At 40.9% G+C, this 18,227-nt stretch overlaps 1 protein-coding gene across 1 annotated transcript in view; it reads left to right on the top strand.

The window, feature by feature from the left end:
* The first annotated feature begins 205 nt into the window (after positions 1-205).
* The window catches only part of LOC149191520 (Ribosomal protein S5 family protein), a 176,085-nt gene continuing 158,063 nt past the window's right edge, over positions 206-18,227 (top strand). Inside the window, exons 1-2 of the mRNA XM_089404312.1 lie at positions 206-1,261; positions 1,733-2,259. Coding sequence (XP_089260438.1) covers positions 664-1,261; positions 1,733-2,259 — 1,125 coding nt within the window. The 5' untranslated portion in view covers positions 206-663. The remainder of the gene's footprint in view (positions 1,262-1,732; positions 2,260-18,227) is intronic.

The raw sequence follows: 18,227 nt of genomic DNA, 5'->3' as shown, positions 1-18,227 counted from the left end.
GCCAACTAACCATAAATTATTAATTTTTAATTAAATTAAATTTTAATTTTTTAGTTACGAAATCAAAATATTTAGATAACATAAAATAAAACATCAGAAAATAAGATAAAACATTACAAAACACAGGGCTACAATTAAAAATATCTATACTCTATAAACAAAAATGAAACGTCATCCTCTCTTATTCCGACCATCACCCTTAAAATGAAACTTCATCGTCTCTTATTCCGACCCTGGAAGTTTACCCTTAAAATGGAGTTCATCCTATCGTTTCAAGGGCTTCACTAGGTTTACAACAATATGTCTTCTGCTCTCTCATAGATTTAATGTAAATATATCCTTAAAATGGAGTTCATGCTATGGTTTCAAGGGCTTAACTAGGTCTATAACAATATGTCTTCTTCTCTCAGAGATTTAATGTAAATATATCAAGAGCAGGGCGTTGCGGCCCAAGGGATCTAAAATGCTCTTTGCAGATTTGAAACAATACATATCAATATACCGGTGAAGCATTGATAAGCAGCATTCGAAGTGTTTAAGGTGAAGGAATTTTCTTAAACCTGCACTCCAGTGCTGAAGGTTTGAGCCGAAACCGTGCCTGGAAGGAACATAAAAACATTAAAAAGGTTTAAATGTTGAAATGAACCCAGAAAGATAGAAGAAATGGGCAGAGCTGGAGGAGGAGGCTGGTCTCGCATGCTTCTTCGCTGCACATCCTTCTCCATTCGCCAGTTAACGAGCAGAAACGCAAACCATACAGTCCACATTGCTCATGATCATCCTCCCCCTTACTCCATTAAAGCCTTTTCCACCATTTTTCAAAAGCCGAAGTCCATCCCCATCTGGAAAACGCCAACGCCACTGTACAATGGGTGGAACGCTCGAAGCTACTCTAGCGGGAGATTGGCGGATGTCGACGAGATGTTAGCTGAGCTCCAAAAAGAAGAAGAGCGCGAGAAAAAACAGAAAGAAGAACGTAAAGAACAGAGACTTGCGGAAGGTAAGGACGACGGAGACGAAGAGGATCAAGAAGAAGAGAAAGACGAGGAGGAGGAGGATTACATGGGTCTTGGTGAGATTGTAGAGGAGGATGTGAAAGAAAACGAGCAGGAAGATGACGAATACGATAACCCTTGGGATATCGACGACACTGATGACGAGGACGAGAGATTCTCGAGGAAAGCTCAGCAGATACGGAAGGAAGAATTTGACAAAAAGTTTCAGAAATACCAGGACCTCTTGAAGAGCTTTAGCAACTCAGGTAATCCATTATTCATGGATTGATATGCATATTGAATTGAATTGGCATTGTTCTTATCATGTCTTTCGCATACAAATTGGTCTATTTAGAAGAGTCAATCTTCAGGGATGTTGCTCGAATTTGCGTCTCTTATTTGTTACGGATTTTGAAATTTCTGGCCGTGAATCACTTTGCCAGAGTTTGATTTCCTTAAAAACTTTTTCTTGAAATGCTTTGGAAGAAAGAGGTTGTGCAAAGCTTGACAGGGCATGGTGCGAAGTTTGAACTCATAAGGAAGTTATATTCTTCTCTAATTAATTCATAAGTATTTAATGTTTTATAGGTGCAGTGTATTCATTGTAACTTGTGAGAGCGTTTTTATGTCTGAAAATTTCAAAGAAGTATCTTGGATATGCATGTGCTTACTTCATTACAGGTTTTTGCGATCTCGTGGGCTTCTAAGGAATCTTATATGTGATAATATGTGGGCAGGTTCCTTCGATGAAGCATATGCATTTATGAACCGGATAGATCGATTTGAAGCAAAGCACTTTGCATTGTCAAACGAATACAAGGTTGTTGGGTGGTTAATAAATAGGCTGAAGCAAGCCACCGGCAAAGAACGCTTCATGCTTTTGATGAAGACTCAGCGAGCTCTTAAGCAATTGGAATGGAAAGAGGCATTTGATCCACAAAACCCTGCTAACTGGGGAGTCATCAAGCAGGATGATGCACCCTCTACAGAAGACTTGGAAGAGGCCGAGAAAGAAAAAAAAGAACAGATTGAAGGACAAGCTCCTGTTACTGATCACGAGGATGAAGATCTTTCTGATGAGGAAGATAAGGAGGAAATATTGCGTGACAAGCTCCGCTCTATAGATAAAGATATCAAAAAGAAACTTGCAGATATGGAACTTAGTTTTGGAAAGGAATCCAGAGAGTTAGAAGAGGAGATCAAAGAGCTCGTAGAGCTCAAAAAGTCCTTAATGGAAAAGAAGAAACAGCCTCTTTATAGAAAAGTATGTCTCCTTTCATCTTACTTGTTGGTAAATGACGAGGTCTTGAATTTATATCTTTGAACGGTTGGGAGTCCAATTCTTGTTCGTTAATTAGTATCCTGATAACAGACCCTTTTTACTGAACATAACTTAAATATGATAGATGTTGCATAATTAAGTGCACAAGTGCCACAATAAAATGTAATTCTATTCTTAACTCAGTTATAATGGGCAAATAGGGAATGAGAAGAGCATCCTTAAAACTCTTACAAGAGTTTAGTCATTAATTTTTTAGTGCACAACTTATGCTGGAAGAGCTTGGATTAAATAATGAAATGGGCATAGCATTAGGCAATCTAAATTGACATGTACTTTGATTTCTAAGAGTTGAATAGAATCAGGAATCTGAATTGTGTTGTGCATCTTCCTTGCCGGTTTCTTTCCCTAGGATTCCGTTATTTTTAATGTAATTATTATTTAGGTGGTAGAACAGCTGTACTTCGGGATCCAGAGAGATTCGACTTCATTCATGGTTCTTTAGAACAGCCATTAAAGTTTCTGCTTGCAGAGTTCTGCCCACCGGTTTGATTGTTTGGTTATTTATCTTGGTTATTGGAGACTAGGTGTGTATAACTTGTTGAAACTTGAAAGCAATCCTTGCTCAATATAGAGAATGAGATTGTAAATTGTAATTGCAATTAAAGTCCAATCACTTTCAATGTTATACCCAAATTTTAGGAACCGTGCCAAAACAATAGTCCTGGGACAGGATGTGGTCAGACCTGCAGCAAAAGGAGCTGAGGTGATCACTAGTGAAGACCTCCATCAATAGCAACAACAGGAAGGGATTTAAAGGTGTGAAGGAGGAAGATAATGTGGCCCTTGCATCAAAGGGAAACGCAAAAGGTCCCAGTTAGGGACAAGGTTCACAAGCGGAAAAGAAGAAAAAGAAGGATCTATCTAAGTGTAATATTCCTAATTAGCCATGGCTAATTGGAATATTCGATTTTGCTCAATTTTGCCTTGTATAGCTGTTTATAAATAAAAAGGTGAGGGGAGGGGGACATACTCACTTCATGAATAAAGACACTCCCTAGTAGCACAACGTTGTAACTTAAAAGGTGAGCCAAGGGGGGCCAAAGAACCACATAGAGGAGGCGCCCACGTAGACACATGGAGTGACTGTGCAGATGGTGAGAAACACGTGGCAAGAGGAAAGCTACGTTGGAGGAGGTGAGCCTTGGGATTGAGAGAGGCCAATGCTATAAAGGAGAGAGGAGACTCCTCATTTTGGCATTTGATTATGTGCATTTGAGCTAGTCACTTCGGCTTAGAGCACGTTGGCTGTTTAGCTAGTCTGCAACATTGTTTAGTGCATTGAGTGTCTCCGTTTGGCGATCTCACCCTTAGCCTCGGGGGACTTCGAGTGCCTGCTCGGGCAAGGTATTTCCATCAGTATTTTTGCAGTAGTTTCATCAGCATTTTGGCAGGAGGATTGAGCATCTTGGATGACTGCGCAGTCTTGAGAGGGATGACGCAGTTCTTTCTGGCAGGAGTTCTGGATTGAGGTTTTGCAGGGGGATTTGTGCTGGGAGGTTGAGCAAGGGATCAGCCCTTGCATATTGGAGGATTTTGGCTGAGTTTCAGGCAGAGTTGTGGTGGGTTCATTTCAGCAGCAACGCAGAGCCTTGAGGGATTGCGTGGGTCCTCAAGGGGGCAATTTTCGGGGGTCGACCATTTCAGAAAAGCTTTCTGGGTTTTTCTGAGTAGAATTCGATTCGAGAGTTTCAACATTTTCAGAGGAGGGGAACAACCCCAAATCCTCATTTGATTTCTAGCAGTAGTAGTAGCACGACAATTCTCCAGCAGCTTGGACGCAGTTCAGAGAGAGGCCATTCCTTTGCTATTCTGAGTGTATTTCTTCACTTGCCTTGTGCAAGTCGAGGTGCCATCTTTCTGATCACCTCTTGTACTCATTCTATCACTCAGTATAATAAAATGGCCTAGCATTTCTCTCTGCATTTCTTGAGTATCTGCTTATGGTTATGTTGTTATATGTTGCACCGTTGTTATTTTTGTCTCTTTGAGCTTCCCGGCTACTATATCACTTGTGTGTTTTCTCCTATACTCTTAGACAGAGTCTGGAAAGGGCCAGGTAGTCTCCAGATCTCGTCCTCTTTTTAGAGGTGACATATCTGGTAAATGCCCTCCCAGTCCATCTCTGGTTGGAGTTTGCTTGTGTTTGAGGAATATTCTTGATAAGGCATATTACACTAAGCTTAAGTGGTTCAAGTGTGGCGAGCTTGGTCCATACAGTTCTCAGTGTCCTCAAAGGAAGAAGGACAAGCAGGAGAAGTAGGATCAGGTAGCAACATCCGCAGAGATAGACAAATTGTCTTCCAGGTTGGAGGAAGATTTTGCCATGTTTGCAGCTATACCTCTAGGAGTGAGTTGGGGCGATATGGAACTTTAGTCCCAAAGTTGTACAAAGATTTGGGCAGGGTCTAGTGAGGTAAGCATCAGATGGTGTTTCCTCATGGATCATTACCTTGCTACGGGGGCCCACAGTATTCAGTAGTAGGAAGATCAATGTCAGATGATGCAGTCAGTTCCACAGTGAGAGTTGCAGACTAGTAATAGTCAAATGCTAAGGAGCGCAGAGTAGTGTTGACAACAGAGAAGGAGGCTTAGTATAGAGTCAGCAACAACATAAACTTCTCAATGGACGGTGCAAAGGCTAGTAGCAATCAGATGCTCAGGAAATAGTTGTAGCACAAAGACATAGATGATTCAGTATTTTTGATGCTTCTCTATTGCAGTAGCAGCAACAACAGTGAGAGGGAGTGTGAGTTGAGTTGCAGTGCAGATGCAGAGTTGGTAGAAGTACAAGTTGTACAATGCAGTGTCAAGAACAACACAGATGCAGTGATTTGGTTCAGCTACAGCCAGTGGCAGATGAATCAGAGTTAACATAGTGGTTGATGGACAGAGCCAGACAACTACAGTGGGCAGACATCAGCAGCGTGGTTGGAGGATGTTCCAGAGATAGGGTGTTGTGACAGTTGTGCAACACTAGTTGGAGAAAACACCTTCCTCGCTAAGAGGGAGTGTTAGTTTTTGTAGCACCAGATGGTGTTCTAGTCTCGAAACTTTATGGAGAGGCTAAAACACAAGAGTTCTCCAAAACCCATAAATTGTTTCTGGAAATTCCACCTAGAGATGGTTCAGTTAAATTAATTGACCACAACTAAAAATTTCTAATTTTAACTTAGGAAAAATAGTTAATTAATAGTAATTAATTGAGAAAGGTGATAATTCTCTAGAAACTCACACTGATCGACTTGGGGATGATCTCAACCATCAATTAAGTTTTAATCGTGGCCGTTGGAGTTCCAATTGGAGATTATAAGAGGAAGTCGATGGGTAGATGGAGAACACATTGTGTAGATGGAGAACACATTGTGTAGTTACTCAGTTGCCTAGGCAGTTCGATTGTCCAGTGCAGGTGATTCACCAGGAGAGATCAAGCCAGTGTGTGAGTAGTAGGTGGCATAGGGGCAACATAGCAGTATTATGGAGGAGTTTCCAGTTCCAGAGAGTTAGAAAGAGGATGCCGAAATTATTCTCCAGGAAGCAACGCAGGGACTGTGCAGTTGCTTCAACAAAGCAGTTCGTTTTGGCTGAAGGGAAGGTCGTTTTCAGTTCCAGAGGTCGAGAAGATTTTCCAGAGTGCAGGAGAGACAATTTCCTAGTTAGCAGCAGGTAAGACGAATTGATTGGAAACAGTTCTAGGCTAAGTGTGAGAGGGTTTGCTCATGGGTAACGTAGGGCTTGTGTAGAGCATGTTGGATGACTTGTTTTTCAGAGGCAGTCAGGTGTTGGGATTATTCGGAGAGAGGGTAAAATGCTTCAATATATTTTTGCCAATATTTCTCTTGGGTAGAATCACCAGTTTGGCGACATTTTATTGTACTCGGAAATTTTGCTGCTGCATAATAATAAAAACCCTCATTGCTGCACCAATTTTCCCACATTGGGTTTTTCCGGGGACAATTGTCCAAAAATAACAGTGTCATAATTTTTGTGTGTGCTAGCATTTATGAGTTTCCAACATTTTTATTTCCGCAATATTTATTTTTATTTGTGAAGAAATTGCAGTGTGATGAATTCAATATTAATTAGAAAATTAATAAACTGAATAATCAGTTAGGAGAATTAATTCAGTTGTTGCATTTCAAGGATTTTTCACACAAGGAGCATCTTTACTTGGTCAAACCATAGAGTATTCCTTTCTTTATGACTTGATGGATGGGTTACATGGATTGGATGGTCATACATGCCATCTATAGAGGAGTATCTTGCACACATGTTGAGACATAGTCTTATTTTATTACTCAATGAGGATTGTCCTTTTTCTTCTTGGAGTTAGTTGATCATTGATGACATTCCACATGTTTTTTTCATAGATTTGATGCATTGTTTCTTGGATCCGCTTTCTTGGCACTTGATTTGAGGAGGACCTCCATCACTTGAGGCCACAATGCACACTTAGTCATGGTTTGAAGAGAATGTTTCACATTGGAGAAGATATAGGAGGTTCCAAACCCTAGATCTAGGGTTTTGTTGCATATTTTGGGTGCATTCTAGATTTGGGATTAGTGATCTTTTGACAAAGTGTGAAAATTTCAGCCAAATCAATGCCATTATATGCAAAGTGGTCGTGGCATTTCCATATTATGATCATAATAGAATTTTTTACAAATATTGATAAAGTTATGGTGGCTATAAATCTGCCATGTTAAAATTCTCATTGCGTTTTGATCATCATTTTGAGGAACGCCCACCTTTGTTGCTTTGGCATTTTGGTTATATTCAGGGAGAATGAAATTAATGTATGCATATGGTGGAGGACACTTTGTACATAGAGCAAAATTTTACGTGTTTTGAAGCTATCTTTGAAGGAGATGCCCACCTTGGGAGGATACACATGGCATAACCACCTCATTATTTTATTATTGGTTGACTTGTCCCTTGAGTTGGTTTAAATATTTAAGGGAAGATTATTTGATTATTTTTCTTGGAGATAAGGATGTAGCTAGATAACTCTAAGTATATTTAAGAAAGTGGATCTCAACAACTCATTGCTACTTTTAGTAAGGAAGTTGTTGAGAAGGTAATTTTCTAGTTATTCCTTAGAGAACTAATGGATATTTAGGAAAACAATTATTATTTTATTGTAAATGGAGATGGCGCTCAACTCTATTTAATGAGTTGCTCTCTCCATCATTTGTCATGGTTGGATTTTTGGAGTTCTTGCTCCTTAAAGTTTAATGGACATGTCTTTCTTGGAGCATATGTGATGTGTTAAGAGTTTTCTCCCATCAATTTGTGGCTTGTTGTTCTAATGCTTCTTACTGTTGTTTATGATTCTAGAGTTACTAGAACTTGCTTTGTAAGGTTGGGAGAAGGGTGTTATCTACCCCATTGGAAGGGTTTTATGAGAGGAGTTTCTCCCTCTAGAATCCTTTACTGTCTTATACATGGTGGTATTCTCTTGTATCTAACATTTTTGTAAGTGGGTGCTAGACTAATTGTTAAATTATGGTATGTTCTATGTTTAGAGCAGTTTACTTCAAATCTTTTTATTAGCCACTGTTTAGCAATCACATAAACATAAAGTGAAGTGCAGATAGAACATTAAACGATCGACAGAAAACAAGCCAAGACAAGAGACACAAGATGTGGCGGCTAGCCAGGGACAAACCCCAATGTGGGGAAACCCTTTGATCAATTCTTCTTTAATCTTCAATAGTTCAGCAGAGAGAAATAGTACAATTCAGAATTCTGTAGTTTTATAACAGCAACAGTAAACCCTAAATCGACAAAGTCAAACTTGGTCAAAACATCCTCGAATTGACTTCTAGTCAACTTGAAGAACTCGGTCTTCAACAACTATCTTTAGCAGCCCAAAACAATCCACAATAATCAATCAAAACAATAGTCAAAAGTTCAGTAATCTACGGTCAGCCCTAATGAGTCAATGCTGGTCAACGTAGCCCCTAAAAGTCAACGTAGGTCTTCCCTTGGTCAATGCTCCATAAAATAGCACAGCATTTGGTCAACGCTGCCCAAAAAGTCAACGCTGCCCTAATTCGTCCTTCTTCTGGCACGCGTGAGAGAAGCTGCCCTAATTCGTCCTTCGTGCTTGCCCAATAAGATGATGAGAGAGAAGATGAGTTGAGATGAGATGAGTTGATAATGAATCAACCTCACTTGTACTTATATGATTTGCTGGGCATGTGTGCCACACATTTAGCTGCTGGCCAACCTTGACAATTTGTCAAGTAAATACAAATAAATTCATATCTCCATAAATACTTGTCGGAATTGGATGATCTTTAGATCAATCCTACACCTCTCGACAAGAGGAATCTAGGAAAAATATCAGCTACCATAAATAAGGTGACCCACATGGAGTTTGGCCCTAGTTGCCAATTTTAACACTCCCTCTCAACTAGGGAGAACTCCATCTGCTAATCCGTTTGACCGTCGGTCCTATCCCTGCCATCAAATGCACTGCCTTGCATTACTTGGCTCTGCTCTGCTTTGCTGAACTATGAAGAAGAAGAAATGATCGAGGATGTATCATACCATCCTCCACTAACCCGAAGTCAGTCTCAGAGTGTGTCATACCACTCTCACTGATCCAAGATCAATGGAGGTCATCTTAGCATAGGGAGCACAGTAGATACAACGATGCGTCCATCGATAGTACTACTAATGGTCCCTAACCCCATTTCCCTACTCATTGATCAGATGAGAGGCACTTCCCATGAGTCCCATACTACATGGGTAGGATGCCTCGACAGGAGAACTAATCATCTTGTCCACAGGAGAACGAATCATCTTGTCCAACAGTCGCCATGGGAGAACTAATCATCTTGGCCCACAGGAGAACTAATCATCCTGTCCCATAGTCACCACGGGGTGTCACAGGGGAAGGTTGAACCTTTCACCCTGTACTTAGTGCACCACTAGGGCAAGGTGAGTCGCCTTGTGGTCGCATGTCGCTCCAAGAAGTACCTCACGCCCCCCTGGAGCTCCTAGAGCTCAATGTATGCATCATACATGACCCTCATAAGAGGGTCTCTCAACTACACCAAGTCGTTCTCAGAAAGTCAAGAATTTGACCTTTCCCAGGGGCTTCGTCAAAATGTCGGCGACCTGTTCATCTGTACCGATATGTTGGAGCCTTATTGCTCCCCGCTGCACCATATCTCGGATATAGTCGTACTTGATATCGATATGCTTGGAGCGATCATGAAATACGGGATTCTCTAATAAACGAATCCCGCTCTGGTTGTCACACGGGATCACGATAGTATCCAATGTAAATCCAAACAGCGCACTGAAGAGCTTCCGCAACCAGATCGCCTCACAGGAGGCCATACTAGCAGCAATGTACTCTGCCTCAGCAGTGCTCAAAGCCACCGACTTCTGCTTCCTGCTCATCCAGGATATCGAGGCAGATCCCAAAGAGAAACAACACTCGGAAGTGCTCTTTCGGTCCACCACACTACCTGCCCAATCAACATCGGTATATCCATGTAAGCTCACATTTCCGGCAGTGTATCTCAACCCATGAGTGATTGTGCCACGAAGATATCTCAACAGATTCTTGGCACCAATCCATTGTGTGTGGTGAGGCTCAACCATATGTTGATTCAACGTGTTGACTGCAAAACATATATCCGGACGGGAGTTCATTAAGAACATCAATGCTCCGATGAGGTGACGATACTCGGTAGAATTTTGTAAAACAGGTCCAGCAACACTACTGCTTAACTTCTTGTAGTCAAGCTCCATCGGGGTAGTCACGGGCTTGCAGTCCACCATACCGAATCTCTCCAATACCTTCACCACATATTTTCCTTGAGATATGAAAATCTCTCCTGGTTTCTGCCGGACTTCCAGTCCTAGGAAATAGTGCATCAGTCCTAGGGCCTTCATCTCGAACTCGGAAGCCAACTCCCTCTTACATTTGAGAATGAGAGGCTTTGCATCTGTCAGAAAGAGGTCGTCAACGTACAACACCAGTATCAAAGGTTTGTCATCTTCAACCTTAAAGTAAAGGTTAGGGTCGACTTCACTCCTAGTGAATCGCAGCTTCATCATGTAGCTATCGATCCTCTCATACCACGCTCGAGGTGTTTGCTTCAGCCCATAGAGAGCTTTCTTCAACTTGCACACGTGAGATTCCCGGTCATGAATCTCAAATCCTTCGGGTTGTTCCACATAGACTTCCTCTTTGATCGAACCATGCAAGAATGCAGTCTTGACATCCATCTGATGTAGGTTCCATCCTTGCGAAGCAGCAAGGGCTATGATCGAGCGGATGGTGGTGTATCGGGCAACAGGTGCAAATATCTCATCATAGTCTATACCTTCCTTCTGAGAGAAGCCACGAGTGACAAAACGAGCCTTATACTTTTCAGCGCTTCCATCAGCTCCATGCTTTATCTTGTAAAGCCATTTTGAAGTGACAACGACTTTGTCCTGGGGTCTGGGGACCACATCCCAGACATCGTTTTTCATGATGGACTCATATTCCTCAGTCATAGCATCCTTCCAGACTTGATGCTTGACAACTTCTGCAAATGATGAAGGCTCATTTTGGATGATCGTGCTCATGATGGTCAAGTATCCTTGATACCTGGCCGGCTTCTTACTTTCCTGGAAAGTTTCTCTGGGTGCAATGTGTCCTTTAGCATCATCAAGTGTCCCCCTAAGCCATGAAGGCCTCTTCCTAGAAGAGGAAGGCACTTGCAGAGGGGGATCAATAAGATCCATAGGTTCTTCCACATCGGGCATTGTCTCATCTTCCTTTTCCTTCGGTTTCATGGTGTCGGCTTCTTTAGATTCCCTTAGAGTAGGAAGATTGTCAACTTTGCTGAGAGCCATATCTTCGTCAAAGGAAACATCATGGCTAATCTCGACTTCCCTTTGACCAACCACATAGATTCTATAGCCCTTAGTATTTTTACTATAGCCCATGAAGATTCCTTTCTTTCCAGATGCACCCAATTTATTCCTTTTCTCTTTCGGCACATGAAAATACACATGACTTCCAAAAATTCTAAAATGAGATACGTCAGGTTTCTTACCAGTGAACATTTCTTTGGGAGTCTTGGAACCCAGTGCTTGATGAGGGCATCGGTTTTGCACATATACGGCGGTATTCGCAGCTTCGGCCCATAGAAACTTCAGAAGTCTTTAATCATGGAGCATAGCACAGACGACTTCCACAATCGTACGATTCTTCCTTTCCGCCACACCATTTTGCTCAGGAGTATATGGTGTTGTAGTCTCCCTCTTAATGCCAACCTCTTTGCAAAAGTCATGGAACTCATTGGATTCATACTCAGTCCCATTATCAGTCCTTAAGATCTTGATCTTCTTTTCGGTTTGATTCTCGATCAAGGCTTTGAAGTGATGAAACCAGAGAACACTTTATCCTTCTCTATCAAGAAGTATATCCAAGTCTTGCGAGAATAATCATCTGTAAAAGTGAGGTAATATAAATATCCTCCCAAGGAGTTCACAGGCATCATACCAGATATGTCTGAGTGAACCAACTGCAATATATCAGAGGTCTTGCTTTGGCTTGAGGGGAATGGTCCCCTTTTGAGCTTTCCTTTGGCACATCCTGGACATACACCTTCTTGCTCTAATTTGAACTCGGGCATCCCGGTCACCATTTTTCTCACATCGGGTAGAGCTTTATAATGAAGGTGAGCAAACCTCCGATGCCATAGTTTGGACTGAAGAGATGTGTCACAAGACATGACACCCAACAGACTTCCTCCGACCTAATATAATGAATCAACTCGAAACCCAAGAGTAAAAGCATCTTTAAAGTTTTTTCCATACATGTATCTTGCCATCGATGAAGGCCAACTTGTAGCCTTTGTCTTCCATTGCCGAAATGGACACCAGGTTCTTTTTGAGATCAGGTACATATAGGACTTCTTGTAAATGAATTGTATTTCCTTGATTCAATTGAAGAGTGACATTCCCTACGCCTTTCATGGGATATTTTGAGTTGTCCCCAAGAACAATTTCCAGGTTGGTCTCCTTCTCTATCAGATTAGAGAGAGCTTCTTTGTAACCAGTGAAGTGCCTTGAGGCACCACTATCAATAAGCCAATTTCCCAATGAGTTCGGGGAGCAGTAATAGAGAGGGCCACTGGTAGATAATATTCATCTTGCTTATTGTTAACAACGTTAGATTCATACCTGGAGTTTCTTGCCTTCTTGAAGGGTTGACCTCTTCCTTGATTTCTAGCATTCCTTTTACCTTTGCCATTGGACCTGCCATTCCTTTGATTGCCTTGAGAGTGATTTTGGTCATCGTCATGGTGTGAGTCCCTTTTATCAGGGCACTCCCTCGCATAGTGGCCCATTTTGTTGCAATTGTAACATCGTCCTTTTCTTCCACCTTTCGGTCCGGCCTTTCCTTTGGATTTAGCCCCAGAATGGTTTCTTCTTTTAGCATGAGAAGAAAAGGCAGAGGGATTGCCTTTAAGTGCGGGCATTTCTTGCTCTTCCATCCTTGTTTCTTCTTGAATGCATCTTGCCATCAATTCCTCAAATCCAGGAATTACATTATTGTTGAGAAGAGTAGTCCTGAATATATACCATTCAGGTGGCAGCCCTCCGAGAGTTGTGATAGTCATTTCCCTGTCAGGAACTACTTCCCCAATAGATAGGAGATCATTCTTGATCTCGGTGATCCTTAAGAAATATGCTTGCATACTCTCATCTTTGCCCTTCTTAATTTCCTTCAGCGTATTTCTAAGGAACAAAACTTGATTTGCATCATTAACTTTAAATGAACTCAACAGTCTATCGTAGATATCCTTGGAGGTGGTCAGATAGAGTCCCGGATGATCTTCTTTGCTTTGACTTCTCCCTTGGTCCACTTGTTCTTTGCAGCAGTGGATGCATTTGATGGAGGCTCAACAATTCTGCCTCTCACATGGTCCAACACTTCCTGTTCTTCTAATGTCAGATCGAGAGACATCTTCTATCTGTGATAGTCAGACTTCTCACAGAGTTTGTCTTCAGCGGGGAAGTGCGCTGAGGACCCCATGACTTCTTTAAGATTACTTCAACAGCCTTCGGTGATTGCTTTAGCTCTTGCTTGGGCTTTGTCTTCACCTCAGCTTTGAAACCATGTTAAATTATGGTATGTTCTATGTTTAGAGCAGTTTACTTCAAATCTTTTTATCAGCCACTGTTTAGCAATCACGTAAACATAAAGTAAAGTGCAGATAGAACATTAAACGATCGACAGAAAACAAGCCAAGACAAGAGACACAAGATGTGGCGACTAGCTAGGGACAAACCCTAATGTGGGGAAACCCTTTGATGAATTCTTCTTTAATCTTCAATAGTTCAGCAGAGAGAAATAGTACAATTCAGAATTTTGTAATTTTATAACAGCAGCAGCAAACCCTAAATCAACAAAGTCAAACTTGGTCAAAACAGCCCCGGATTGACTTCTAGTCAACTTGAAGAACTCGGTCTTCAACAACTATCTTCAACAGCCCAAAACAGTCCACAATAATCAGTCAAAACAACAGTCAAAAGTTCAGCAATCTGCAGTCAGCCCTAACCAGTCAACGCTGGTCAACTTTCAGGTCAACGCTGGTCAACGCAGCCCCTAAAAAGTCAGTGCAGGTCTTCCCTTGGTCAATGCTCCATAAAACAGCCCAGCATTTGGTCAACGCAGCCCTAGAAAGGTCAACGCTGCCCTAATTCGTCCTTCTTCTTGCACGTGTGAGAGAAGCTGCCCTAATTTGTCCTTCTTGCTTGCCCAATAAGATGATGAGAGAGAAGATGAGTTGAGATGAGATGAGTTGATAATGAATCAACCTCACTTGTACTTATATGATTTGCTGGGCATGTGTGCCACACATTTAGTTGCTGGCCAACCTTGAGAATTTGTCACGTAAATACATATCTCCATAAATACTTGTCGGAATCGGATGATCTTTGGATCAATCCTACACCTCTCGACAAGAGGAATCTAGGAAAAATATCAGCTGCCATAAATAAGGTGACCCACATGGAGTTTGGCTCTAGTTGCCAATTTTAACACTAATGCTTCGTTGTGTAGGGCATACCCTGATGGTATAGTTTTGATGTCGCACCCTTAAGGCTGTCTTAGTATTTCTTCACTTCCATTTTCAATTATGTTAAGTTGTTTTTGTGGCATGCATATGTAGCCCTTGTAGTCTTAACCCTTTATTGAGCTTTGCCTCTTGACTCCATTTTCCTTTGTTTGTAGAGGCACTAATTTTGTGATCCTTTCGTCATTTTTTTACCATTATACTACAAAAACATTCTTTTGCTAGAGCTATCTCTTTACATCATCTTTGAGTTTCATTATTATAGCTTTTCTAATACAACTACCTAGGGATACCCCCCTTGAGTTGGAGAAGAGATAACCTAAAGTCAGAGAATAGGTTGCATAGGTGACAATGGTGATGGTTCTAAGAGTCTCCTCTTGGGTTGCACTTTGTGGATTAGGTAAGATAAGATAAAATAATTTTATTAATGTACAACAGATGACCACAAAAGGTAGATCAATGGGACTAAATAATATATCCGGTATGGATATAATGTGTGAGTGCAAGAGTAGCTCCTATATAATGGGAAAAACAAAGAAAAAAGAAAATTGAAGGTACAGTCTAGGCAAATATCTAACAAGGCTAAGCAGTAAGACTAAAAATAAAGTGTATATAATAGTATCATAGGTGCTGTGATACAAAATGAAAGTGTCGAAGGAGTTGGGGAGGTAACAAGCTTTATTGAAGAAGGATTCATTTATTGAACATATGGAAGGTTATCCAAAGTTGAGAGATATTTTTGTGTACGTTGTCCTTCTTGTGTGTTGTTATTTGGAAGTTGAACTTTATTGTGTTATTTGCCAAGTCACTGGAAATGCCTAGCAGAGGTGCTTGAAATGATGCTCAACATTTTGGCATTGAAATGGAGGGGATATGGCCCTAAAATGTTTTAGAGCCACAACATATTCTAGGAGGGTGTTTTCGGGCTGTTTTAAATACGTTTTGTCAACATTTCAGTATTTATGAAATATATCTATTAGAATTTCTGAGTTTTATGACTTTTATTGCAAATTTAAAAATTCCACGTCACACTTTAGGTTTCCTAGATCTAGTCCTTGTGAACTTTAGCCTTAGGGCTGATCTGAAATATCAGTTTACAGTAGCAAACAACTGACAATATTTCATCACACTTCAACCTGGCACACTAGGCAGCCCAAGAGGGAAGAGATACTGAACATATTTCTGCAAGTTTCAGCCCCTAGGGCATACTTTTCAAACATATACTAGATCTGAAATTCACTTTGTTAGAACAGATTTTTACATCAGAAAATCTGCTCAATTATCCCAATTATATGTGAAATCACTTACAATTTCAGCCATTAAATTTGCCAAATCAGCATGAACAATAAGTTTTGAAAATTACTCAATTAAGAGGACAGTGAACACTGAAAATTAAATCTGCAATTACACAAGTATTTGACAGATGGAAAATTCATTTTTATATGGAAGAAATAAGTAAATGTACATGCCACAACTTTATCACAAAGTTGCTGCAATCCTTCTATCTATCCAATAGCTTGTCTTGGGAAAACCATGAATCCCTTGGCTTGCACCAAATATCTCAACCAAGCAAGCATCAACATAAGCTAGTCCTCTTTGGAAATATGTCATCTTCTATCCTCAATAAATCTCTTCTAGGGTAAACCCTAGCTTATTTGTCTCCTTAGGGTGAAAACCTAACCATAGATCACCCTTTAACTTCTCCAATAACCTCAGTGCGCAAGATAAAGATAGATGATACTGTACATAGAAGAATACATGAGAGAGAGAGAGACTAGTGTGCTACTCTCCTCACATTTTTAAAACAAGATGATGATTGAAAAGTATATGTGAAATGACTCTCTCCTTCCTCTATTTATATGAGAGGTAAGGGAGGCCATCAATATAAAGTGGGTCTAAACCTTTACAAGCAACCTAGTCTAAACAACTTGGCCCACATGTAAAGCACCACACTCCAAAGGGACGCATGTCAAGCCCCAAGGGGATATCATCAACAAGGCAGACTCCAAGTTATGAGTGCTCCACGAGATGTTTATAGTGATCCTCGTCCACAAGGCTCCAAAGGCTCCAATGCTCCTCCAAAGCAATGTGCTCCTCTAGGTCCACCACACCTACATGATCACTCCCTCAACCAAAGCATCCTCGAGTCAAGTACAAGTCTCCATGCAAGTGATTGAAGTGTTCCCATGCCATCTCGAGCTTAACACGCTCCTTCAGAATGCTCAACACTCCTCCAAAGTAAGGTGTGCTCCAAACAAGCAACCAATCTCCATGTGGCTAGTATGAAGAAAGTCACCAAGTTGTCTAAAACTATCCAACACTCCAAGGAAGAAATGCCACATAAGCATCAAGCAAGGTCTAGCAACTAAGAGCAAGCCACCTCCACACGTACATTCATGAAACAACCTAGGGTCATCCATAAACCATGCACCCTATTGAAGAATATAGGGCAAATGTAGTTAATGTGATTCTTCTTAGCATGATAACTATTTGTGAGGTATTTTAACTTTTTGCTTATTAGCACAATCTTATCTTGATATCATTAGTGTGTGTATTTATTACTTCATCGAACAGTTACGAAAATACAAGAGACAAGAACACCAGATGTTGGCTTTCTGCAAGGGCCAAAACCTCTCCCTCTTGGTGAGGAAAACCCACACAAAATTCTTCTTATAAAGATTCTACTTGATGAATACCAAGACCATGACCCTTGACCTACTAGGCCACTCCAAGACCAAGACACCAATCCTTTTCTTACTGTTGACATCATCATCATCATTACTGCATCATCTAGATCATCATCATAGCTGCATCATTGAGGCCATCACTACTGCACTCTTCATTGCTGCACCTATATGGAGGGCTTTACCATGATAATGAGATCATCGTTGCTGTACCATAGCTGCTCCTTATATCCTTGCTGCACCTTTACTGAAATCATCTTTATGTCAATGAGGTCTCTATAATGTATGAGAGCTGCACCGAGATATTGATCATGACCTTATCTTCATGATTACCACCTCACTGAGATCATGACTGTGACTAGTATGTCGAGAATGCTTCACTGTGAGATCACTGAGCTTCTTCTTATTATCATTATGCCAAGACTGTTGAGACATGACCCTTCTCCATTGACACACTGAACCTCTATCTTTATCCGAGATTCTTGTACCCTGAACTAGGCCGAGACTGCAGGGAAATATGCGAGGAGATTACTGTAGTTGTCACCGAGATTTCAGAGGTATTCTGAGGTTCTGTCATCATCCGAAGTTGCAGACACTTATCCGAAATTATCAGAGATATCTGAAGTTGCAGAGGCTTATGCAAAGTTCTGTGTTTTCTGTGGTGACCCCAACGGGGTATTTATAGTGGTCACGTCTCCATAAATGAGCCGACATACAGTGTGAAACGTTGTGTCTGTTTATTGAGCTGACATGATAGTTATATATATATTTTTGAGGCCGACATGACTGTACTCCTTATCGTTTTGCTTGCTGTCTTCTTCATGAGGATTGTGCTGGTCTTGGAGGGCTAATCTAGTCACTAGGTAGACTTATATACATTACAAATATGCTCAAGAAGAGCTCTTTGATTCTTTGACTTTCCTAGACCTATGAAATGAGCAAGAAACTCATTCTTATAATTCAAAAATAATATTTCTTTTTCTTGACAAGTACAAAGATCAAAATTACATTTGTAAATACCGAACCTAGTTACACTTTCTTCAACACTCCCTCTTAACTAGGGAGGTATTTATAATGGTACTTGGTTATTCTCAATCTGAAGAATTTCTCA

Source organism: Pinus tabuliformis, chromosome 2_2 (genome assembly GCF_031772625.1).
Source record: "Pinus tabuliformis cultivar Carrire ecotype Pingquan chromosome 2_2, CPIR1, whole genome shotgun sequence".
In the NCBI taxonomy this organism is placed as follows: Eukaryota; Viridiplantae; Streptophyta; class Pinopsida; order Pinales; family Pinaceae; genus Pinus; species Pinus tabuliformis.
This window is presented reverse-complemented; position numbering and strand designations above follow the sequence as displayed.